The sequence below is a fragment of the Penicillium digitatum genome, chromosome 6 (assembly GCF_016767815.1).
Source record: "Penicillium digitatum chromosome 6, complete sequence".
Taxonomy (NCBI): Eukaryota; Fungi; Ascomycota; class Eurotiomycetes; order Eurotiales; family Aspergillaceae; genus Penicillium; species Penicillium digitatum.
In genome coordinates this window covers 2,705,713-2,728,022 of record NC_089389.1, presented here as the reverse complement: position 1 = coordinate 2,728,022, position 22,310 = coordinate 2,705,713, and the positions used below count along the sequence as shown (strand labels likewise).

The window sequence follows — 22,310 nt, the reverse complement described above, 5'->3', positions numbered from 1 at the left end:
GTCTGTTGTCAGCCATGGCCAGGGACATGGTGATATCTGCGGGCCGGGATATAGTGGAGAGGGGGTGGGCAAGGAACCTATAGATTAATTTGCAAGGCTATGTCGCTTCTTTGCGTTCTATCATGATATCGCTCTTATGGACCTGCATTCGCATGCGGCAGTTTTCCCAAAATTGGACTAGTTCCTATCGGATCGACACATCAAGTTCGATCTTTCTATCGTGCCCTATCAAAGGCCGAAAAATGCTCAGTTTTTTCGACAAAAATGATAGGTCTTATCTGTTCCAATCTCGACAATCGAACAAGTCTCCGTGCGAAATCGGTGCACATATCCCTTGCTTCGTGACAGCATTGACCACGGATAAACCCCTCCAAAGAACTGTAAGCTACTCATCGACATGGCGACCACGAAAGTATTCGATGGCTCCATGGACGAGGATGTTGCTCTCGGGAATATGGGGTACCAGCAAGAATTCAAGCGATCGTTCAGTCTGCTAGATATGGTGGGGTTTAGTTTCAGCATTGTGACCTGGTGAGAATTTCCCCCCCCCCCCCAGTCGGGCACACGAGTCGTATCTAATACCGAACAGCTGGACGGCATTAAGCGGCGTCTTTATCATTGGCATCCAGGCAGGTGGTCCACCCGTCATGATTTTCGGCTGGATCGGGGTCTGTGTATTCACCATGTTGATTGCCCTAGCAATGGCTGAGATGTGCTCGCGCTGGCCAGTGGCTGGAGGCCAATACTCGTGGGTGGCTATGCTCGCACCGCCTCGCGTTTCCCGACAGTTGTCATATATCACTGGATGGTTTATGCTGACTGGTTCGTATCTGTCGAAAGTTGGTGCCTACTTGCTGATGATTTGGCTAGGACTTCTGGCCATGGGCGCGGTCAACAATTCCTTCGGGTCAAATTACATTCTGGGCCAAGTTAACCTAGTGTTTCCGGAATTTATTATTGAGCGGTGGCACACCGTCCTGGTTGCCTGGGCTGTGGGGCTATTTGCTCTCGCCATCAATGTGTTCGCACCGCACGCTTTGCATCGTCTATCCCGCTTCATCCTGATGTGGAATATCGCATCGTTCATCGTTGTGATCATCACCCTTTTGGTAACAAATCACCCGAAGCAAGATAAAGACTTTGTATTTCACGAGTTCCGAAACTTGACAGGTTTTGGCGCTTCGATGGCCACTATAGTTGGGATTCTCCAAAGCTTTTTCGGCATGTGCTGCTACGACGCACCAAGTCATATGACAGAAGAGATGACCCACGCTAGTCGAGACGCACCGAAGGCTATAATCCTCTCAGTCATCATAGGAGCTGTAACCGGATTGCTTTTTCTACTGACCCTGTGCTTTTGCATGGGTGACATCGAAGCAACAGCAAACTCAAGCACCGGGGTCCCTGTCATCCAAATCTTCTACGACTCAACGCAAAGTAAGGCCGGGACCTGCATTCTCGCTAGTACAATCACCGTCATCATCATGATGTCTTCAATCAGTCTTGTCGCTGAAGGGTCCCGATCGGTTTACGCCTTTGCGCGAGACCATGGGCTGCCATTTTCAGGCTTGTGGTCTCGAGTCGAGCCGAAGAAGAAGATACCTCTTTATGCCATTTGTCTCACCGGGGTAGTGCAACTGAGTCTGAATGCGATTTATTTTGGCACGGAGACGGGATTTGCGACGGTGATTTCGATAGCTACCATGGGGTTCTGTACGTTGACATCTTCGATCCCAGCCCTGGAGGTAATCATGAACCTCACTCGGCTAACGTGGATTTGATTTAGATGTTTCGTACAGTCTTGTCCTTTTTGCCAGACTGCTTGGCTATTTCTTCTACAGCCAAGGCTCTTTCGATGGACCACACTCACTGCCGCTTCCGTTGTCACTCTGTTTCAGTGCGATTGGCCTGCTATTTCTGTTATTCGCTTCTGTGACTTTCAATTTTCCCTCCGATGCTCCGGTCACCTCCGAGTCAATGAATTACACCAGTGCAGCCATCGGGCTTTTAACATTGCTCAGCCTTGTTACCTGGTTTACTACTGCAACAAAACGGTTTGTTGGGCCTTCAGATGTCAGACATTTGGTCGTTGACGGCGCCAAGACTCCAACGACATTGCAGCCTGTGGATCATGTTGGTCTGAAGACAAGTGAAAGCTATAGTCAATAATTTCTCCGAGAGACATGTGTAGCATCGCATGCAGAGTGATACACGTACCTAACCAACATTAAAACGCAGAGGGAGGAATACAAGAAGAACTGGTGATAAAGAGTTATCTAGAATGACAAATGCACAATCATTTTTCAGTCTCGTTGAAATTCGTAGGCTAGCCAGATTATAAAAAAAAAAAGCCTATGATTAAAAGGCAAAACAAAGGACAAATAGTAACCAGAACAAGTAGGGGAATATGATTCTGAAATCCAAACAACATGACACAAAAATGGAGTTCCGGCAGTGCCAATGACCAACCGTTGGCACTTGAAAAACACAAAGAATTACTTTTACCACTCAAGAGGCTCGTTCTTTACATCACCACGGTTGGTCTTGGGAACGGGAGCAGCCTCGACCATAGTCGCGCCACGGCGGTCACGGCGGAGATAGGCACTTCCATCCAACCAGGGGGTATCAAGGGTGCGCTTGGCCTCGAAAGTGCGGATTTTAGACTCCATTTGGAGAGTAAGACCAATATCATCGAGGCCGTTGACAAGGCAGTGCTTGCGGAAAGCCTCGACCTCAAAGGCAGTAATCTTGTTACCCTGAGCGTCCTTGATCTCTTGGTTGACAAGATCAACCTCGACCTCGCGGCCAGCGCGGGCCTCATCGGCGATCTTCTGCAGAGCAACCTCATCAGAGATGACAACGGGCAGCATGCCGTTCTTGAAGGTATTGTTAAAGAAGATGTCGGCGAAGGAGGGGGCGATGATGCACTTGATACCAAAGTCGAGCAGAGCCCAGGGGGCGTGCTCACGGGAGCTACCGCATCCGAAGTTGGGACCGGTAACAACCAGGATCTTAGAGTTGCGGTAGATGCCCTGGTTCAGAACGAAATCTGGGTTCTCCTTATCGTCGGTGTAACGGAGCTCATAGAACAGCGCGGTGCCGAGACCTGTGCGCTTGATGGTTTTGAGGAATTGCTTGGGGATGATGGCGTCGGTGTCGACGTTGGAGCGATCCAGAGGCGCGGCGATACCCTTCAGGGTGGTGAAAGCGGGAAGACCGGTGCTCTTACCACCGCCGCTAGCAGGGGCCGAGGAGTTGGTGTGGGGCTCGTTGTCGGCAGGGAAGTCCAGAACACGGTCGAGTTCGTCTTCGGTCTCGGGGGATTCGAACACGGGCTGGACGTCGATCTTGGGTGACGCCTTGCCGAGGACGGGGCTGGCTACGACGTGCTCACGAACGTCAGCAAGCTTGCCGACAATGGCAGCAGTGGCAGCCATGGCGGGTGACATGAGGTGGGTACGACCCTGGGCACCCTGGCGACCCTCGAAGTTACGGTTGGAGGTACTGGCACAACGCTCCTTGGGAGACAGGATATCAGGGTTCATACCCAGGCACATGGAGCAGCCAGCCTCACGCCACTCGAAACCAGAGTCGGTGAAGATCTTATCGAGACCCTCGGACTCAGCCTGCTCCTTGACGAGACCGGATCCAGGAACGATCATGGCGCGCTTGATGTTGGAGGCAATCTTGCGGCCCTTGACCACCTTAGCTGCGGCGCGCAGATCCTCGATACGGGCATTGGTGCACGATCCAATGAAGACCTTGTCAACCACAACCTCTTTCATGGGCGTACCAGGCACAAGACCCATGTACTCGAGAGCACGCTTGCAAGAGGCCTTGCGGTTCTCATCCTCAAAGTCATCGGGGCCGGGGACCACACCAGTGATCGGGATCACGTCCTGGGGAGAGGTACCCCAGGAGATGGTGGGAATGATGTCCTTGCCGTTCAGGAATATTTCGCTGTCGTACTGGGCACCAGCATCCGACTTGAGGCTGGACCAGTAGCTGATGGCCTTGTTCCATTCGGCGCTGCCGTACTTGGGGGCCAGAGGGCGGCCCTTAAGGTATTCGAAGGTAATCTCGTCGGGTGCAATCATACCGGCACGGGCACCACCCTCAATGGACATGTTGCACATTGACATACGGGCCTCCATGCTCAGTCCGCGGATGACGGATCCGCAGAACTCAATAACAGCACCGTTACCACCGGCAGTTCCGATGACACCGATAATGTGGAGAACGACGTCCTTGCTAGTGACGCCAGCGGGGAGCTCGCCATCAACCTGGATGCGCATATTCTTGCTGCGACGGGTAATGAGGGTCTGGGTTGCGAGGACGTGCTCGACTTCACTGGTTCCGATACCGAACGCGAGGGCACCGAAAGCACCGTGTGTGGAGGTGTGGCTGTCACCGCAGACGACAGTCGTGCCGGGCAGAGTGAAACCCTGCTCCGGGCCGATAATGTGAACGATACCCTGGCGCTTGTCGCCCATACCGAAGTAGGTGAGGCCAAAATCCTTCACGTTCTCCTCCAGGGTTGTGCATTGGAGACGCGAATCATTCTCTTTAATGAAGTCGGCGGCATTTTTAAAATTTTTCCGTGAAGTGGTAGGAATATTCTGTTAGAAGGGAAAAAAAAAGTTGCCCAATTAGTCCTGAGCTGCTAGTGGATATGATATTGAACATACGTGATCAACTGTGGCCAGTGTGCAGTCCGGCCGGCGGACCTGGCGGCTAGCATTTTTAAGGCCCTCAAAGGCCTGAGGAGACGTGACCTCGTGAACGAGGTGTCGATCAATGTAGATCAAGCAAGTTCCATCTTCTTGCTCATTGACGATGTGGTCCTGAAAGACTTTGTCATACAAGGTCTTGGGTTTTGAGTCGGCGGAAGGCATGGTGGGTGGGGGAAGGATGGAAAACAGCCGGGAAGAGAGAATGTGAGGGCACAAGGTTTTCGAATGAGAGAAAGGAGAGATTGTGGGGAGCGTCAATGAAGCAATATAGTAAGTGATAAGTACCGAGACCACGGGAACTGGAACAAGAATGACTGTTATAATTTTCTGCTCTGAAGCATCCGCGATGTCGCTGGAGAGCTTCTAGAGGGGCAACGCCGGTCTCGGCCGGTCAGCGGCGAATGTTAACAATTTTACTGGCCGAAGTGGCAACACAGGCGTTGGCCGATACCGGTCAGCGCGGGATGATCCAAAAGGAGAGCACGGCTAATCACGGCTCACGGCGGATACTGGTCAACCGCTCCGGACCAAATTAATTTGGACACGCTGATTGGCTGTCCCTTGCATGGTTCCGCCTCCGATCGGCCCGCTCGTTTGACTCGACGCTTGCACGCTTAGCACCGTGATCAGGATGTGGCATAACCCAAGTGGGTATGGGGATCATCTGGGGAACTTGACTTTGATCTGATCTTATGGCTTTGAAATTCACGATCGAGCGGACTGTGGGTTGCATGCAGTGATCTGCTGTCTCACTCGGGAGTCGTGTCACAATATCAAAAGGATGCATTCATATGTTCTTAGCAATAGAAACGTCAAATTTTGAACTTGTTTCATAGTCTAAGATCAAGTCTACACAAAGTCATCTTCCAAAACGCCAATGCCCGTATCTCTAAACGATTTTCATAAAGTGCAGGAAGAACGCACGAAACCCGGAGACTACCGAAGCGAAGAGCCCAGATCGACCACGATCCTCTTTCCAGACACTGAACCACTCCGCAACGTCTCGAGCGCTGCATTAATACCCTCTAACCCACCCTCTGCATGAACAATCTCCGGTAGCGTGAAATTCGTCGATTGCAGAAGATCTTCCAACCAGCACACCATAGCTTCACCCACAGTAGGAGCCGTATGAAAGAGCTTTATGGGCACAGTGTGATATTGTACCCCCGGACTTTTCTCTTGAGGCAGACCACTTAATCCAAGGAGATGGGCGTGACCATCAGGATTAAGAGCCCTTTCAAGTTGTGTAGCTGTGTCTTTTCCAACTAGATCAATGGCATGTCGCAGCTTGCCCCCGGTGACACCGCGGATAATTTCCACTGCACGATCGATGTCATGTCGATCGACTAGCAGATCAGCCCCGGACTGCACAAGCTTAGCACCATGCCGTGCTGCATCGGCTACACATATCACGCGTAACCCGGCGAGTTTGGCCAGTTGAAGAGTTATCAGACCAGTGGTTGTTGAAGCTGCAGTATGGATGTCAACATCAGATCATACGGATGGACACATTCGTGTAGTCTTACCTCCCCAGATAGCAACCCAGTCGCCGCGTTGTGGCTTTTCTGAGTCCAGTACTGATGCGAAGCATTCTTCATGTATGTCGGCGGGGATATCATTTCGGTCAAGTTTTTTGATGAGATCAGGCAAATTAGGACCGGGGGTTTGTGTGATGATAGAGAAGTCTATTCCAAATGAGACACCTAAAGCCAGCACGGCAGCGACGAATGCGACTCCGACAGAAGCTGAAGCGTGGATCGATGTCGAAGAAGGAATTCGAGCAGCATTGAAGTCGGTGGCTATGGCGTATTCTTGGAATGCTGCTTTCCTAATGTCCCGGTAATCTGTCGATGGTACAAGCACAACATCGCCTACACGAAGACGTGATGACCCTCTGGGTACTTGTAGTACCAGGCCAGCCAAATCACGCCCGTTAATCCATGGTAGGCTAGGGATGCCAAAGTTGAATGCCCTGATCAATTCATGAGTTAGTCATCGACTCTGATCCGGGAGTGTCGATTCTCAGATGCAGAAAAATGATACTTACGGTCCCTTCCAGTCGACTGGGTTGAGGCCGATTGCAAGAACCTGCGAATCAATCGTCAGCATCTCTTGTCATACAAGACCCAGTCGGCGGGGACATGCCATACCTTGACAAGTATCTCTCCCTCATGCAAAACAGAAGGGATAGCATGGTCATCTACCAATGCGTACTGCTCACGGGCCCCCTTGAGAAGCAAGACTCGTTGTCTTGACTCCTCAGTCCGCGGGGACGGAGGTTCACTCTCAGATCTTGACTCAGTGGAGTAATCCGAGTTGGCCTCCGATAACAGACATTGGTGGAAAGTTCGGGTCTCCTGCAACTCTTCAAGTTCGAGACAAGTAGAAGTGGTCGACATGGTGCTTGGGGGTAGTAGTGGCATGACTTGAAGCTGGATCACAGAGAAACGCCAATCCAACTCTTCGGCACTTTCTATATTGTACTTGGGACCATTCCTATGGGTCTCTCGGGCGAGAAAATAAAGCCAAAGCACGCCTCAATATAATGCGCGGGGCAATGATACCAATCCCTCCTAGCATGCTCGATGGGATAATTTCGTCTCACATTGGCGCAATGATAGCGTTTCCGTACTTCCGAGGTCTGCTCGTAGTCGTTATCCATTGCTCATGGCGGGGCATAAATGGCGTGATAAAACTGGACGACCGAGGGACGATCAACGCTCTGATATATAGCGAAAGATGAGGGATTATGAGGACGGGATAGAGCAAAGGGAAGTGATAGCAATTTGATTGGTTATATGTACATATTATGGAATGGTTCAATAGAGATCGAATCATTCCACTCTGTTCAAGGACTCAAATCTTTGAAGCCCATCAAATTTCTGGGTTATCTCCAAACTGATGTGATCCAGGGTTGGAATGACGAAACTTGCAACAGCCCCAGGATTTCAACACCCTCGGCCTAAATCGCGAATCTCTGCTTGGTAAGATCTGGAATTGTAATTAACAAGTAGTAACTATGTTGTAGTTAATGCGATTCTGTTTGAATTAATAATCGACATGGCTTCATAGTGGTGAATTTAGGAAAAACAGAGATAGTCCCTTTCAGGTTCGCAATGTTTTGTGGTATCTGTAGCTATTATACCTTATCACAAATTGTCATAGTAATTGGTACAATGTAGACCTCAGAGATCACCTAATTTTTAAAGATGATGAGTCTATTCCACTAATGTTGTATAGAATGTAAATCTGGGGTTTATGGCATATCTCTATGTTCTTACACATCCATGACCTCTAAATGCCCTTAATAAATATCGGTCCTCTTAATAGTAAACTCATTTGAAATTCTTCTTCTCCCTAGATATGAAAGCATTTTTTACCGATTGATACCTCGGGGTATTCGCCTGCAGGTCTTGAGCCGCCTGCTGAAAGTTCCGTGCGAGCACGTAATTCCACCGCAGAACGACAACATTTACGGGGTTTCAAGGCTAAATCTCTTGGAAGCTAGCCAAGAGTCTGAGAGAACACAGCAATGAATCCCGCACGATTTTTCGCATCGCACTGGACAAAGCCTTCTACGCAGCCCAGCCGATAACTTTTGAGATGGAGTGTACAAAGTAGATCTCGCGGGGGCGCTACGGTTTTAAACGACCACATCGCCAGTTAAAATAATTTGGCTACTCAGTCATCTCTTCTATTAGATTATGGCGAACTTTGAAAACGATGTTGCGCCGAGTAATGAGGTGAACAGTAAAGATTGTTTGAACTCGCCGGTTGGTGGGCTACATTGAGGTGAGCTCGGAATGCCTTTTTGCTTTAAAGTCGACGAAACTGACTGTGGCCGTGAAAGGAAAACGGTACCGTTCAACAGGCTATAGTGCCTTCATCCTCGGCCTTTGCAACTTTCTCACGCCCGGTATTTGGGACGCCGTGAACTCCTTAGGTGGAGGAGGTGAAGAGAACCCATATCTCGTCATTGCAGCGAACGCCTTGACCTTCGGGCTTATGGTGATCTCTGTAATTTTGGCAGTGTTAAAGCACGAGTTATCAGCATTAAATGGACACTCATTGTGGGAATCATGGGATTTGCACCTTACGCAGCAGGGCTGTACACGAACAACCGACTTGGTAAAGAATGGCTGGTCATCCTGGGTGCGGCACTTTGCGGCAATCAGCGGGAATCTTTTGGATGGCAGAAGCAGCAATTGCGCTTTCGTATCCTGACCCAGACAACCAAGAACGCTTCTTGGGATTCTGGCTTAGCTTCCGTGTTGGAGGACAAATGCTCGGTGCTATCATCAGTCTGGGCATCAATGCCCATCGGTCAACCTCGAGCTCTATCTTATTCACCGTGTACTTGCGCTTCCATGGCGCTGCAGGCTCTTGGTTCTTTTGCTGGTCTGCCTTTGAACAATCCGTCCAGGTACAGCGAAAAGACGGAGTCCCTGTTCAACTTCAAGTGACAAACAATATCGGATACGAGCTAAAGAGCATGTCGAATCTTTGGATCAGTCCCAAGTTTCTGTTCATCGTTCCTTTTCTATGCCAGGCTGTGTATACAGAGCCTGTGATGCTTTCGCATGAGAGATTGTGGTTCACAGTACGTGCCAGAGCTCTCGGGTCATTCCTTTCTGGTGTGATTGCTTTGATCATCGGCAACCTTCTTGGAGCCTTCCTTGAAACCAGGCGGATTTTTCTGAAGAAGAGAAGTCGATATGGATTTTTCTTAGTCGTTGGGTGGCAAGGCATGTGCTAGGTCAGGGCTTCAGTGGTGACGACGGAGTTCAACAAGACAAGCCCGGCTTATGACTGGACTGACCCGGGTTTCGGAAGAGCCTTGACACTATTCCTGTTCTGGGTTGCTAGCTTCTCATTCAACTACATGTTCCAGCAAGTCAAATTTCGATGGGTGACTGCTCAGCTGGTATGATGCTAACTGATCAGGTTTTTCTTGGTGGGCAACCTTGCGGATGGTCATGAAGAGGTTATCAGGATTGCGGCCTTGGGATGTGGGACATCTGCCGTCCAGATTGTCAGTGTACGTACATCTCTTATCTCGCCCCAGGTACAACTTGAATACTAACGAGATGTCTCTAGTTTAGTCTAAGTAGCGTGAGTATCATGGCTGCAGTAGGCAGTGGATACCTCAACTTTGGCTTGTGAGCTATCGCGATAACGCCTGCCTGGCTCATTGTTAAGCAGGTAGGAGTAGACTTTGGGAATTTTCAAAAATCGCCAGAGAGGCTCTTGGTTTACGCGAGGGCGTGTGGATCATGAGTAGATGGTTGGAGAGAACGGGAAAAATTCAAGCACGAGTCTGTGAAATAGTTGACACGGCAACAAGAATAAGTCGTTGATTTGGGATTTTGGACCGTATCCCTGTCGTATTGAAAATTTGTACATTGAAAAGACGAAGCTTCTATGATGAGCCTGTTCCCAGGATTCTCTCGACACAGCTCAGTTTTAAACCTATGCGATAAAACCGAATTCCCTGTTATCATGGGGAAACACGAGCAACGCGAGGCGATGTCGTACGAACAGACCGAGCATTCCACAGATAGTTTGTACTGCCACCATGTGCCACGCCAGTTGATCTTCTCGCATTGGACCCATCCACACCAGCCAAAGATTCAAGATGGTGAGATTACTCGATTCAGTAATTCGTCCATTCTCATCTTCGGTGATTCGCACCAGCTTCAGGGTGTGTAATAAGCGCAGTGCGGTGTCTACTATAGGCGACGGGGGACTCGTCCACTCCGTGACAGAAGCATCCAGCAACCCAGTGGAGGCGCTAAACTTTGGCAATCGATGGCGAGGGCACGGAATAAACTTGAAGAGCTGGGGGGTTGAGTAGAGAAAATTGAAGATCTGCGGAATGAACAGTAACAGCAGGGTTTTGCTGAAATGCCCTAGGATGCCAACCACAGCAAACACCATTCCTGCGAAATAGCAGTACGTATCGCCCACGAACACCTTTGAGGGATACCAATTATGGCACAGAAGGGCTGCTGATACACCAATGAATGGAAGCAGGAAATATAACGACAACAAGTGCGAGTCGGTGGCAGGGTGTGGGTATGGTGTTATAGGTGCAAGGTACATCGCATCATTGAATAGCAATTGGATCGCAATCACTAGTGACTGAGCAACCTCGATACCGTTAATGCCTGCCAACATGTTGATTGAATTCGGGCAAAAGATTGCCACCGCTGCCATGTACATGTAGTACAGCCATCCAAGATCAACGACGTCACCCAGATAGGGTTGCAGCGGCACCGGCACGACGACTTGCGTGACGCCAAAGTCGACAAAGTACACAATGAGCATTGGGATTGCGGACAAAGCAGGGACCAGGACTTTGTGTCTCCAGCGAATATCGAATAAGTCATCACCGATTCCAAGGATCACGACGGATTGCAAAGACAAGAGGCCAGAAAGGTAGGAGGCAAGCTATTCAATTGCGCATTAGCTTGAAATTTGCCTCACTAAACCTTTTCAGAAAAAATTCTCACCTTGCTATGCGGAAATCGATGAAGGAAGCGGCCATTCTCAATGTGTTGAGATTCAATCACAACGTCACGGTTGCCGCCACCCGATGTGGCTGCAACGATATCCTTGTAGAAGGCAAACGGAATGAACAATATGAGCGAAATCAGATACACGACTGCGCAGACTGCGCCCATGGTTTCAGGTCTATATCAAAAATTAGTATGTCCTGTGATCTCAAGTTTAAGAGCCATGTACATACATTTCGGGCCGGCTAGGCTTTGCCATGTCTTTGCCCTTAAGTCCTGCCTTCAAAAATACAGGCCCGAGCCACCTGATAAGGCTGAATGCCACCGCAAACACGATGCCACATAGCGCAGTTGAAGCCACTAAAGGCGCCCCATCGCCTTGGAACGTGGTGTTGAGTATCGCTAAACCGGCCCCCACGAGGGCTAGTAAACGCCAAGTCTCCTTACTGGAGAGAGCACTTGAGGTATGCATGGCAGACACACGGCCGGGATGGCAGGAACAATGCCCCTCTATTGCAAAGAGTAATCTAGAAGGAATTAATCTATGCAACAAGAGGAAAAGTCCACGTCGGCGACACGCAATCTGTCTTCATTCTTCAAATGCTCGATAAGCTTATCGTGCTCCGCCGCATGTATCTGACCGCCTTCATGGGCGGTGAGAGAGTTTCCCGTGATGCTAGCGACCAAGAAAGGCAAGGCGACGTCAACCATCTGTTTCATACCCCATACATGCAGATGCATGAAAATTAAAACGTCATTGGCTCAGCTGTCTAATTCGTCAATCACACAACCCAGTCGATTCCGATGGGGGCTGTGGAGGGCCCCGATATAACGGCTGGATTCGCTGACTTCGACGCCGGCCATCGGGATCTGGTCACTGTCACCAGATTTAACTTCTATGGCAACCGTATTATCACCGCTTCCTCTGATCACCGCATGAAAGTGTGGGATCTCAAGGATGGCCAATGGCAACTGATAGACACCTGGCGCGCGCACGATGCTGAGATTCGCGATGTATGTCCCAAAACAAGCGAGGGCGGAATTCCAAAGCTTCCATTGCCGCTCATAAACTAAACTACTATTTCAGGCCACATGGAATGGTCCTTTTACAGGCCAACATATTGGCAGTGTCGGAGAGGACATGAAGTTGAAAATCTGGCAGGAAGATGTAACCCAGCCACCAAACTCAGGGCGGCGTTTCAAGTCAGTCTTTCGTATGACCGCGCCAAAAAGACATCCATTTGTATCACTCGACTTTCGCAACATTGACCTAGAGTCGTGGTTGGCCGTGATAACACGGGATGGCTACCTCATGGTTATGGAACCCTCCAATCCCGACAGCCTTGCAGATTGGCAGCCTGTTGACCAATTCCGAGTGTGCACCGCCCCGGAACGCGGTGAGGAGACAAGTTTCAAAGTTCAGTTTCATCATGACCCTGCCGACATTACTCATACCATCTCACCGGATTCCGATCGGAAAAGTCTGTCGCTGATTGTAGCTGTCATGGACACAGTCAAGATCTATCGCACTGACGCAAACCGACGATTCTACCATGCAATTGAACTGAATGGGCATAGCGGCCTTGTGAGAGATATCTCCTGGGCTAATGGTTCTGTGCGCGGCTACGATCTTATTGCGAGTGGTGGCAAAGATGGTTTGGTCCGCATCTTTGAAGTGTACACGACGCCAGTTGGCCAAGCACCACAGACCTCTAGTGGCCAGAAGGCGGAACTTCGCATGCAGCCCCAGTCACCGTCACCACGAGCGAAATCGCAGTCCGGGATTGGCTCTGCTCTAGCGAGCCGTGTGCCTGCATCGGCGACTGATCGCCAGCCCAGCGGGGATTCACAATTTCGGCACTCGTTCAAACAGGTAGCTTGTATTGACAGCAAACACCTTGATGTGTGGCAAGTTCAATTCTCGTTCTCTGGTGGGTATCTCTTTGTTTCTCTACAACCTTAATACTTTCGCTAATGTACTGCTAGGGGACTCGTTGATTTCATCTGGTGACGATGGCACAGTTCGGTTCTGGAAAAGATCTTTGTCTGGAGAGTGGCTCGAGTTCGCCGAAACAGACATGGCTTCTCAGTGATGTTCTCCTTCTAAGCACTGCAAGACACTGGAAATTCTTGAAGAATGCCCGATGTTTATCTTATCCCACCATCTCGGCCATCACCCCATTTATTTTCCTTCACATTCAATGATACCCTTTACATTTGATATCTGCATACTCCTGTGACCTCATATGGTAGTCTTTGTGGGACTTAGTTGTTGAATTCAAGGTTGAAGTTTTTTTTTTCCTTTTCCGAACTATCTCCACAACATGGGGAAAGAGCGATGGTTGGAGATGCTGTGGTTGTTCCCTTGACAGTTTTCTTCTCGAGCCGAACCAATTCTCAGCCTTCCACTGTCCTCTCCTATAATCACTTCATTATCTATATTCATTGTTAGCTCACTATGGTTGTTGGTCCAACCATTGGCACAGGCTTGTTCATCGGCGCGGGCCAGGCGCTCGCCGTTGGCGGACCTGCCTCGCTACTCCTGTCGTATATAACTCTATCAATTCTGACCTTTGCCATGGCGACGGGCATGGCCGAAGTGTCCACTCATATGCCATCGCAAGATGGGACACTAGTCACGAATGGCTACTTGTACATGTCAAGCAGTCTGGCATTTGCTTCAGCCTACCTCCGCTGGTACACCCTCGCTTTGTTCGTCCCATACGAAATCACCTCAGCGGTGGTCAACCTTGGCTTGTGGAAACCGGGTTCCACGATCGCAATCAGACTGGCTATTATCACGACCATCGTTGTTGGATTCAACTTCCTACCGGAAAGACTCTTCAAAAGCTCAGAGCGAGTGTTCACTGCGATGAAGATCGGCACAATGGCGACCCTCTTCGTCCTCTCTCTGGCGCTGGGCCTCGGAGGTGTGGATGCGCAGCCCCCATGGGGATTCAAATACTGGAAACATCCAGGCGCTATGAGCCAGTATCTAGTTCGAGGTGTATGGGGACGATTCCTGGCTTTCTGCCAATGCCTTCTCGATGGCTCGATCGCCTTCACGTTTGCCCCTGAGCTGATTGTGCACCAAGCAGAAATGCCAGCATCACTTGTGCCAGCATCACTTGTGCCAGCATCACTTGTGCCAGCATCACTTGTGCCAGCATCACTTGGCGAACCAGCGCTTCTAAGCGCCAGCATCCCAGGTAGAGTGAAATTTGACGTTGCTCAAACGGTGTTACCGTATATCCTGAGCTCCTTGGCAATGGGTGTTATGGCTCCTTTCAATGAGACGCGTCTGACAAACAACGGAACGGGTTCCGGATTTTCTCCTTACCTGATTGGACTCAAGGACGCAAATATTCAAATTATACCTACGATCGCAATGATCGCAATCCTGCTCTCTGCGGTGGCTTCTGGGCGATCCTTTTTGTATCTTTCTTCTCGCACACTTTGTGCAATGTCGGAGCTTGGCCATGCGCCCTCGATATTTTCCACCCGTAACCGTTGGAACGTTCCATATTTGGCTGTTGCAGCATCCGCCTTATTTTCTTTTCTTGCCTTTGTTTCGGTGAAAGTCTCGAGTACAATCATGAACACCTATCTCCTCCGTCTCGTCACGAGCGCCGGTTTCATTTCCTCGCTTGTGTCATTCGCCACCTATCGTCATTTCAATCGACGTCTCAGAGTGAATGGCATCGCCAGGCGGTATGCTTCCTCTATACAGCCTTTTGGCACCTATTTCGGGATGGTCTTCAATACCTTACTGTTGCTGAGCGGCGGGTTGTGGGCAGTGCCCAAGGGAAATCTGATCGGGTCTCGAGGAGCTAGACTGATCACCTCATATGTCAATGTCGTTGTATTCGGCCTGCTGTTCTTACTCCATCGATTTCAAGACTTCTTACCCGTTGTCGAAATTGAAAGACAAGTGGATATGGATGGATGTGGACATGGCGACCGCGATGGACCAAGAGAGCCTCGGACACCGAAGGCGTACCCGCATCGGGGGAAACTGGACGTGATCCCAGAAGGTTCCGGGGCATTTGAGTTGCGACTCAGCCAGACTATGTTCACAGAGCCTTTGTAACATGCCGATGGAGATTGATGCGAGATGGTATAGAAATGGAATTGTGGAATTGGTATGTCTGCAACCCAGTATTGTCTATGAGTATTAATTAGTTGTCGTTCATTTCGAGTTCAAGACTTCTCGTTCTGTTTCTTAGATAGTAGCATTGCCAAAAAAATCAAGACCCATTAGGCAACGTGAGTCTGACTCCATTCTTAGAAAGAAGTGAAATACCAAATATTAGAGAATACGATTAATTTTCCACCTATACGAAAATCGACTAGACAATTTACTTTAAATTTTTTTTTAAAATTTTTGATCCTTTGTACTTTGTGGCGAATAGCGCGCAAATCACAAATCATATCGGAATCCTAACAACCTTGGAAGCCCCCCCTTTTACCACGTAGACCCCCGAAACCTCCCCCTTCTTTTCCCTTGTGTCTCTTTTGATTTTCATATTTTATACTTGCAAATATGTGCCTGAAACCTGGTCGTACAAGAGCCAGATGACCCTTTGCCCCTCTTTGAAACCATATCCTTCCCCATCTCCTCTGATCTCTCCCAAGCATTCTCTACCCGTTTCCCCCCCCCCATGTCACTTTTTACCTTCTTCATACTTCCTTATACTCCGTCATATTGCTTGGATACTTTATCGACCTGCACTCAAAACACCTCTCATGTGAATATCTAATACTCCCCGTAGGTACCCCTTATCGCCTCCTATTCTCCCTTGCGTTCTCACGGATTTCTTTCCCGAGCCGAGTTCGTAGGAATTCCTTTGTCCTCCCACAAGAAAATCCTGGTTCTCCTAAGAGGCTTAACGGATTACCATATCACACATCCTCCCAGCACTTTCAAGAGCGATACCTTTGTTGATGGGATTTTTGCTCAGCATGATGTTGAAATTTCGCTTTTACCGCATGACAGGCCTGGCTCTCTCTTTCTCTCATTATAGCCCAGTGGAAGGGCCAATAGGGCTCCCCCCCCCCTCTATTCATTTTTGGATTGAGGATATAGCTCTGGTTTCAATTTTTTGGTCACTTATATCAGTTTCCTACTCATTCATCTAGATGCTAACCTTCAGCTTTGGGTCGCCCCAGTTGACTACCTCTGAGATGCCCTAGGCATCCAATGACATTCCCGTGACTTTCTCCACTACCTCGATTTACACTAAGCCTTATCAGGGCTAGTGTATTCCACGGCTTACTGAGAACAGTCGGTTTTGCAGATTACCAAATTACCATACCGGTAACCTTGGAATTTTCAAAATTTGACAAGAATTTTCCCCGGGTGTCTCTGTTCACAATGAAATCCAGAGAGCCCTTGGTTGTTTTCGGGTCGAGTCCTTCCCCCCCCCCCGAAGCCCTCCGGCTTCTCCCCTCAAGTCTCAACCCCCTTTCACCCCTGCGCACTTGGTCTCTCTGTATACCTGGACGGCCCATTCTCTGCCTTAGGCCCCCCGTAGCCTCCTCCTTCCACTGTCTCCAGTTCCTCAAACTCACTCTCTTCTTTTTCCTCTCCTTTCCTCTACCCTCCTTCCTTCGCGCTTTTCTTCTTTTCTTACTTCCTTTCTCTCATTTAACATTTGCGCCAACCTCTTCTCGTCTCTTCCGATCATCGATTCTACGGCATATTCCACCCCCCCTTTCGCTTCCTTCTAGTGACCGGACCGTCTTCAACTTTCCAACGCGTCCACTGTCCACCGAGACGAGATTGGAAAGCTTCACGACTACGAAGAAAATTGCTATGCGATTTGAACAGTGACAGCTTGGCTACGCCTCTGTCAAGAAAACCTCATTTTGTCTTCGCCTGAGAGGGGGTTATCTGTCGGCGATGACAGATACCTCCTCCCTCGCCATCACGCACGCCACAACGGATTCCTATCCGGTCCACGCCCATCGCGGGTCCCCTGCTGCCATCGACGGCGCCGCTTCTGACTCCGGCGCACTAGATGAAGAACCTTACACCATCAAATGCATTTGCTCGTTCGATGAGGATGATGGCAACACGGTTTTCTGCGAAGGGTGCGAGACATGGCAACACATCCTCTGCTACTATCCAGACAAGAGAGTGCCAGATGTGCACAACTGTGTCGACTGCGAGCCACGGCCCCTTGATGACCGTCGTGCCCACGAACGACAACGGCTGCGGCGGATCCGAGAGAAGAGCGAAGACGGTGACCGGAAATCAAGACGATCTGGCCCCAAAACACAAAAGAGAAAGTCTAATGATGCCGATGTGAATTCCTTCCGTCATGGACGGCATGATTCCAGTTCCCGTGAGCAGCCACCGTCCAAGAAAGCGAAGGTGTCTCGACGCCCATCGACTTCCATGAGTGGCATTCCAGTTCCCCCGGGTCTCTCGGCTGAATCGCGAAACCGTCGATCCTCCACCACGGTTGCGATGAGCCCAACAAGTCTTCCTAGCCCTTCTGTCCCTTATTATTCGGCTGAATTTCTCTCTCTTTACGACCGCGAGGATCAATTTGTGGAATCGAAGAGTATCCTCAATTACGGCGTGGATTTTGTCAATGAAATTGTTGCGTGGCTGAAGGACCCACAAATCTTGGCGCGAGTTGCCGATGGACTCAGTGTTGAAGACTTCGCCAAACGATCCGAAGAGGCCATGGATCGCTCTCGCTGGCCCTCGTTGACAACGGAAACTATCAAGGACTCGACAATTGAGATTGGGGGTAAGCACCCTGTCCACAAGATCTTGAAAACACGAGATCCAGTTGAAAAGGACGATATTGTGGGTGAAATATTTGGCAAGTTAGGCCACGTCAAAGACTATAAAAAGCTCGAAAGCAACCGATGGGAGGAACTGGGTCACGCCATGCCTTTCGTATTCTTCAACCGGCAGCTGGACTTGTACATCGACAGTCGTCAGGAAGGGAACGAGCTCCGCTACGTCAGGCGGGCATGTGAGGCCAATGTTAATTTGAAAATCTACATCACCAATGGCCGGCAGTACCATTTTTGTTTCGTTGCCAAAAAGCCAATCCCTGCAAACTCGGAGATTACCACCATGTGGTATTTCGATGACTCTTTCTTTTCCGCCGACGCGACAGTGAAGGAGGAATTCAAAGACAGGGTAGTAGATCCCAAAGACGCCGCTATCTGTATTAGCACCACATTGGCCAACTTTGGTGGTTGTGCTTGTGGAAATCCTCAAGCCTGCGTACTGAACAAGCTTGATCGTCGCGCCAAGCCTCCTGTCAACAAACACTCCAAGTCAAAGCTGAAGAGCAAGGGCAAGGGCAAGAAACCAAAAACCCTCGGTCTTTCCGCTGATATCGGTCGCGGCGGCAGGGAGATCAGCAAGCATCTTGATGAGCATGACCCCGCAGCCGATGCCCGATCAGCTTCTGGTTCTGCGCGTGGTCGACATACGGGCAGTCGCGATCTCAGCCCCACGGCGTCGCATCAGCTAACACTACCAGAGCTCTCAAGTCGCGAAAGACGCAAGATTGCTGATGCCGAAAAGCAGTTCCAACAGCTAGAGCAGCTTAGAACTGGGAATCCTAAAAAGAAAAAGCGTTCTAGTGGCCATTCGACACAGTCCACTCCTGCAACAGTCTCGAGCTCAACCCAAACTGGCTACGATTTCAAACCTTACCATCAGCCTGGTGCATCTCGATCCTCTGATATGGCAGGACAATTGACCCGTCGTGAAGTTGCTTATGTTGACGCTGAGACCCAACTTTACGCCGATGATGTTGAACGCTCGTTCTTGCATGCAGAACGTCTGAGACGAGGATATAGACTTGACATGATCCATCCAACACTAATGCTTAAAATTCGGTGGTGCGCGGGACATCACATCGCAGAAGACTGGGCTCAGCGAAATGCATGGGAGGCCGGCGACTTGAGCGTCGTGCCGCCTGGAGTCCTCCCCTGGTGGTACGGTTGGTTCCCACTCCCAACCGACGACAGGTCTCATGTCGAGTTGCTCAGGGAAGATTCTGACAGAATGGGAATTCCTGCTGATCATGGCCCTCTTGCGATGCCCCCTCGGTGGTCTTTCCACCAGTCCAAGTATCCCCAACCTGAATATAACTACCATGGCATTGCGATCAGAGGAATGCACTATGAGCCTCCAGCGCGATCTGTCCAAGGCGACATTGATACTCGGGGTGCCGTCTCACACAAACTGGAATCATCCGCGCCTGCATCTAGCAGTGATCCGCTCAAGTCGTCCCCGCTGCACTATTGGCCATCCACCACAGCGCATACCATTGGAATTTCTGGGGCTGGCAATCTACATGTTTCCATGCCACCGCCAAGGGCCTCGAACATCCCGTCAGCGCTTAGTCCCGGTTCTACATCGACTGGGAGTCTCGCATCACCAATTTCTCATGACACAGCCTCCCCAATTTCTCTCGTTCCATCTTCTGGTTCTGCACTTGCAGCCACCCCTGCCAAGAAGAAACTCAGTCTTGGTGACTATCTGATTCGACGTGGGACAATGGCGACCACTCCAAGTTCGGAACCAGCTCCTGCCCCGCCTCCTGGTTCTTCTCCTAGCGATCCTCGTCTCCGAACCCAACATTTTTTATCCCTCACGACGGTTTTTGGTGATAATCATCAACCTCCCCGCAATACCGAAGCTGGAAGTGACACAAACGAGCCGTCTGACTCTCTGGACATTTCCATGGAAGACGCACCGGACACAACACCCACCAAAAACCCCTCTATCTCTTCGTAATACGACCATCCGCGTGGTAGTAATGGTGGGCCTGTGATAAAGGGAAAATTCCGCCGTGGATTTAACGTTTTTTTACGACCCAAAATTTCTTTTCTCGTGTGATTTCATTTCGATACCTTACAGCGGGCACGGGCGTTCGGACTTGTTTTACCTTTTATTTTATTGTTTTCTGTGCCGGCTCCTTTTTTTTTCTCCGACTTTCGGACTCTTGATGGCGTATTGGCGTGGTTTGGGATCGGTTCTTGGTTATGGGAAATACCATTTGGGTCAGGGTCTTTGAGAATTGTGCCTGCCTGAGCTGCAGCACTTGATCTTTTACGATTTGTCCGGTTTAATCTTGGATATGTATGTCTTCTTTTTGAGACGCTAGAAAGCTTGTATGAACAATGTAACTTTGTCCTGTTTGATTGGCCTCACTTGATAGCCTTGACTTGGTAAGGGAGTATACTTTGGCATATCTCAACTTGGGACTCTATAATATCTAACTTTCTCTCTGCGCTGGATGCTGTCAATGTCAAGGCCAGGTTAGTGCATTATCGATTCAGAACCTAGTCAAGCGTGTCCAATCTAACTATGCCAGATGATAGGCTGAAAGAACAAGATGAACCACGAACATCGTAAGGTGAAATTGTTCACACGACTCATACGCACTGCTTCTGCCATTGATTCTCAAGCAAAATGCACAATTCTGCAAATCTTGCACTGAACGAGCTTGATCCCCGCAGATCTACAAACTTCTCTGAGATGCTTCCTCTGGCAGATGGAGGGAAAGCTGCGCGGCTAATGTTAGCCTCATGCCGTTACATTCAGATATCAGTCTGGGGTTTGTTCTAACTGAACAAACCCCATATGTAAACAACATTGAAATTTCGAGGATTCTCCACTATCTTTGGTGTCTTCCAAGAGTACTACATGACATCCCACAGGGAAGCAAAGATGACCAGGTGATTGTTGGAACTACTTCCACGGTCTGCAAAGGGTAAACGACAGCTCCAGTATAGTCTAGTCAAATGCTAATCTTATAACGAGATACCCGCATGTACAATACTATTCCGCACCTGCAGGCCTGGTCACTGCCGTGATAGGAACTCTGGTCCTCCTTCTCGGAGCAGGTATGGCATTAAATCGCCACCCATGGTGCCATGTGTGCCGTTGGGAATGGGTTCTGGTTTGGTCCGTCTACCTTGTACAAGGTATGAGCCAGCTCCTTTCCGTGGTGTTTTGGTGTCTTCAAATCGATTGAAACCAAACCATCGGGCTATCAATGATCGTCGGATTATCCAGCTACAGGTCTAAGCTTTCTCAAGCAAGCCACATTCTGGATGCTGTAAACGGGTAATCTCATCTAGTTTTGGAAATTTCTTGCCTACGAAATTTCTCCCTTCTTGTTCGACTAGGACTGTCGGGCTATCCCAACATACGGGTACAGTGCCGGTCTTTTTTTCAACGCAACATCTGTCGTTCATGGTATCGTCCTGAGAGCACTCTGTGGTCGGTTCTTCATCTTGCACATCCTGCTACTATCCTCAATTTGCTCTGTATTATCAATACTTCTATTCTGGGGTACGGTATCATCCTCCGGCTCAGACTCGTCATAGACAGCCATTGCCCTTCTGACTATCTTCTCCATCACACATGGCTTTTTTGCTAGTGGGTTTGGCCTCACCTAGTCTGGAATTATTACAATTGGAGAAAAAGTGGTCCAGGAAATTATTACTCAGATCAAGCGTAACTGATGATCTTCCCTGGAAACTGGACTTGTCTTTGGACTTCTTGCCAGTTAGTGGACGAGGGATTGGAAATGTTACAAGTGGACCACTGAGCACAATGCTGCTCTAGACAGGGTCTTTGAGGGGAAGATCCGAGTGGTCTGAGCGGCAATACTGATTCAAAAAGCCAGTCTTCAACGCTTGTTGTTTTACTGGGATCACGGTGTTTTTAGTGCATGGAGCTGGATGTGGCGGGATATCAGCCCTGAACTGCGGTGTGGACAGCCGTGAAGTGTGAGCAGAGAATAGGCAGTGATGGTTAAGGCATAATTTAGGAAGGAGTAACAAAGAGAGAGCAGAATAGAATCAAATAGCAGCTCTCTCTTTATGGAATCATTTTTCAACCTTTTTTTTTTTTCTTCGAAGAAGCAGATTGTCAGACTTGGTATGGATTGGAATACCGCGTCACGTGCGGTCTGCGGAGCTTCGACTCCAAATGCGCGTTCTTCAATCCCAACCCTGACAACTTTCTTACATATACCTGCTGCAACCAAGGGCCACTGCCCTACCTACAACA

At 49.5% G+C, this 22,310-nt stretch overlaps 9 protein-coding genes across 9 annotated transcripts; 4 read left to right on the top strand and 5 right to left on the bottom strand.

Moving 5' to 3' along the window:
• Window positions 1–397: 397 nt before the first annotated feature.
• Pdw03_5979 (Amino acid/polyamine transporter I) lies at window positions 398–2,169 on the top strand (the record flags this gene model as incomplete). Its single annotated transcript, XM_014682975.2, has 3 exons — window positions 398–531; window positions 590–1,713; window positions 1,787–2,169. The coding sequence occupies 3 exons, from the start codon at window positions 398–400 to the stop codon at window positions 2,167–2,169; spliced, it is 1,641 nt and encodes a 546-aa protein (XP_014538461.2).
• A 332-nt stretch (window positions 2,170–2,501) lies between these two features.
• On the bottom strand, window positions 2,502–4,895 carry Pdw03_5978 (3-isopropylmalate dehydratase; the record flags this gene model as incomplete). Its single annotated transcript, XM_066101216.1, has 2 exons — window positions 2,502–4,619; window positions 4,689–4,895. The coding sequence occupies 2 exons, from the start codon at window positions 4,893–4,895 to the stop codon at window positions 2,502–2,504; spliced, it is 2,325 nt and encodes a 774-aa protein (XP_065958156.1).
• Window positions 4,896–5,669: 774 nt separating this feature from the next.
• On the bottom strand, window positions 5,670–7,132 carry Pdw03_5977 (Aconitase/3-isopropylmalate dehydratase large subunit, alpha/beta/alpha, subdomain 1/3; the record flags this gene model as incomplete). The annotated part of the gene is made up of 4 exons (XM_014682973.1): window positions 5,670–6,202; window positions 6,260–6,705; window positions 6,781–6,821; window positions 6,884–7,132. 4 exons carry the CDS (start codon window positions 7,130–7,132, stop codon window positions 5,670–5,672), a joined length of 1,269 nt encoding a protein of 422 aa, XP_014538459.1.
• A 1,540-nt stretch (window positions 7,133–8,672) lies between these two features.
• Pdw03_5976 (uncharacterized protein) lies at window positions 8,673–9,054 on the bottom strand (the record flags this gene model as incomplete). The annotated part of the gene is made up of 3 exons (XM_066101215.1): window positions 8,673–8,748; window positions 8,826–8,893; window positions 8,959–9,054. 3 exons carry the CDS (start codon window positions 9,052–9,054, stop codon window positions 8,673–8,675), a joined length of 240 nt encoding a protein of 79 aa, XP_065958155.1.
• A 549-nt stretch (window positions 9,055–9,603) lies between these two features.
• On the bottom strand, window positions 9,604–9,925 carry Pdw03_5975 (uncharacterized protein; the record flags this gene model as incomplete). The annotated part of the gene is made up of 3 exons (XM_066101214.1): window positions 9,604–9,751; window positions 9,818–9,826; window positions 9,879–9,925. 3 exons carry the CDS (start codon window positions 9,923–9,925, stop codon window positions 9,604–9,606), a joined length of 204 nt encoding a protein of 67 aa, XP_065958154.1.
• Window positions 9,926–10,202: 277 nt separating this feature from the next.
• On the bottom strand, window positions 10,203–11,720 carry Pdw03_5974 (Glycosyl transferase, family 4; the record flags this gene model as incomplete). Its single annotated transcript, XM_014682971.2, has 3 exons — window positions 10,203–11,183; window positions 11,246–11,426; window positions 11,482–11,720. 3 exons carry the CDS (start codon window positions 11,718–11,720, stop codon window positions 10,203–10,205), a joined length of 1,401 nt encoding a protein of 466 aa, XP_014538457.2.
• A 332-nt stretch (window positions 11,721–12,052) lies between these two features.
• Window positions 12,053–13,341, top strand: Pdw03_5973 (Nuclear pore protein (SEH1), putative; the record flags this gene model as incomplete). The annotated part of the gene is made up of 3 exons (XM_014682970.1): window positions 12,053–12,262; window positions 12,336–13,179; window positions 13,235–13,341. The coding sequence occupies 3 exons, from the start codon at window positions 12,053–12,055 to the stop codon at window positions 13,339–13,341; spliced, it is 1,161 nt and encodes a 386-aa protein (XP_014538456.1).
• Window positions 13,342–13,706: 365 nt separating this feature from the next.
• Pdw03_5972 (Proline permease, putative) lies at window positions 13,707–15,338 on the top strand (the record flags this gene model as incomplete). The annotated part of the gene is made up of 1 exon (XM_014682969.1): window positions 13,707–15,338. One exon carries the CDS (start codon window positions 13,707–13,709, stop codon window positions 15,336–15,338), a length of 1,632 nt encoding a protein of 543 aa, XP_014538455.1.
• Window positions 15,339–17,150: 1,812 nt separating this feature from the next.
• On the top strand, window positions 17,151–20,024 carry Pdw03_5971 (Zinc finger, FYVE/PHD-type; the record flags this gene model as incomplete). The annotated part of the gene is made up of 1 exon (XM_014682968.1): window positions 17,151–20,024. The coding sequence occupies one exon, from the start codon at window positions 17,151–17,153 to the stop codon at window positions 20,022–20,024; it is 2,874 nt and encodes a 957-aa protein (XP_014538454.1).
• Between the last annotated feature and the right edge of the window lie 2,286 nt (window positions 20,025–22,310).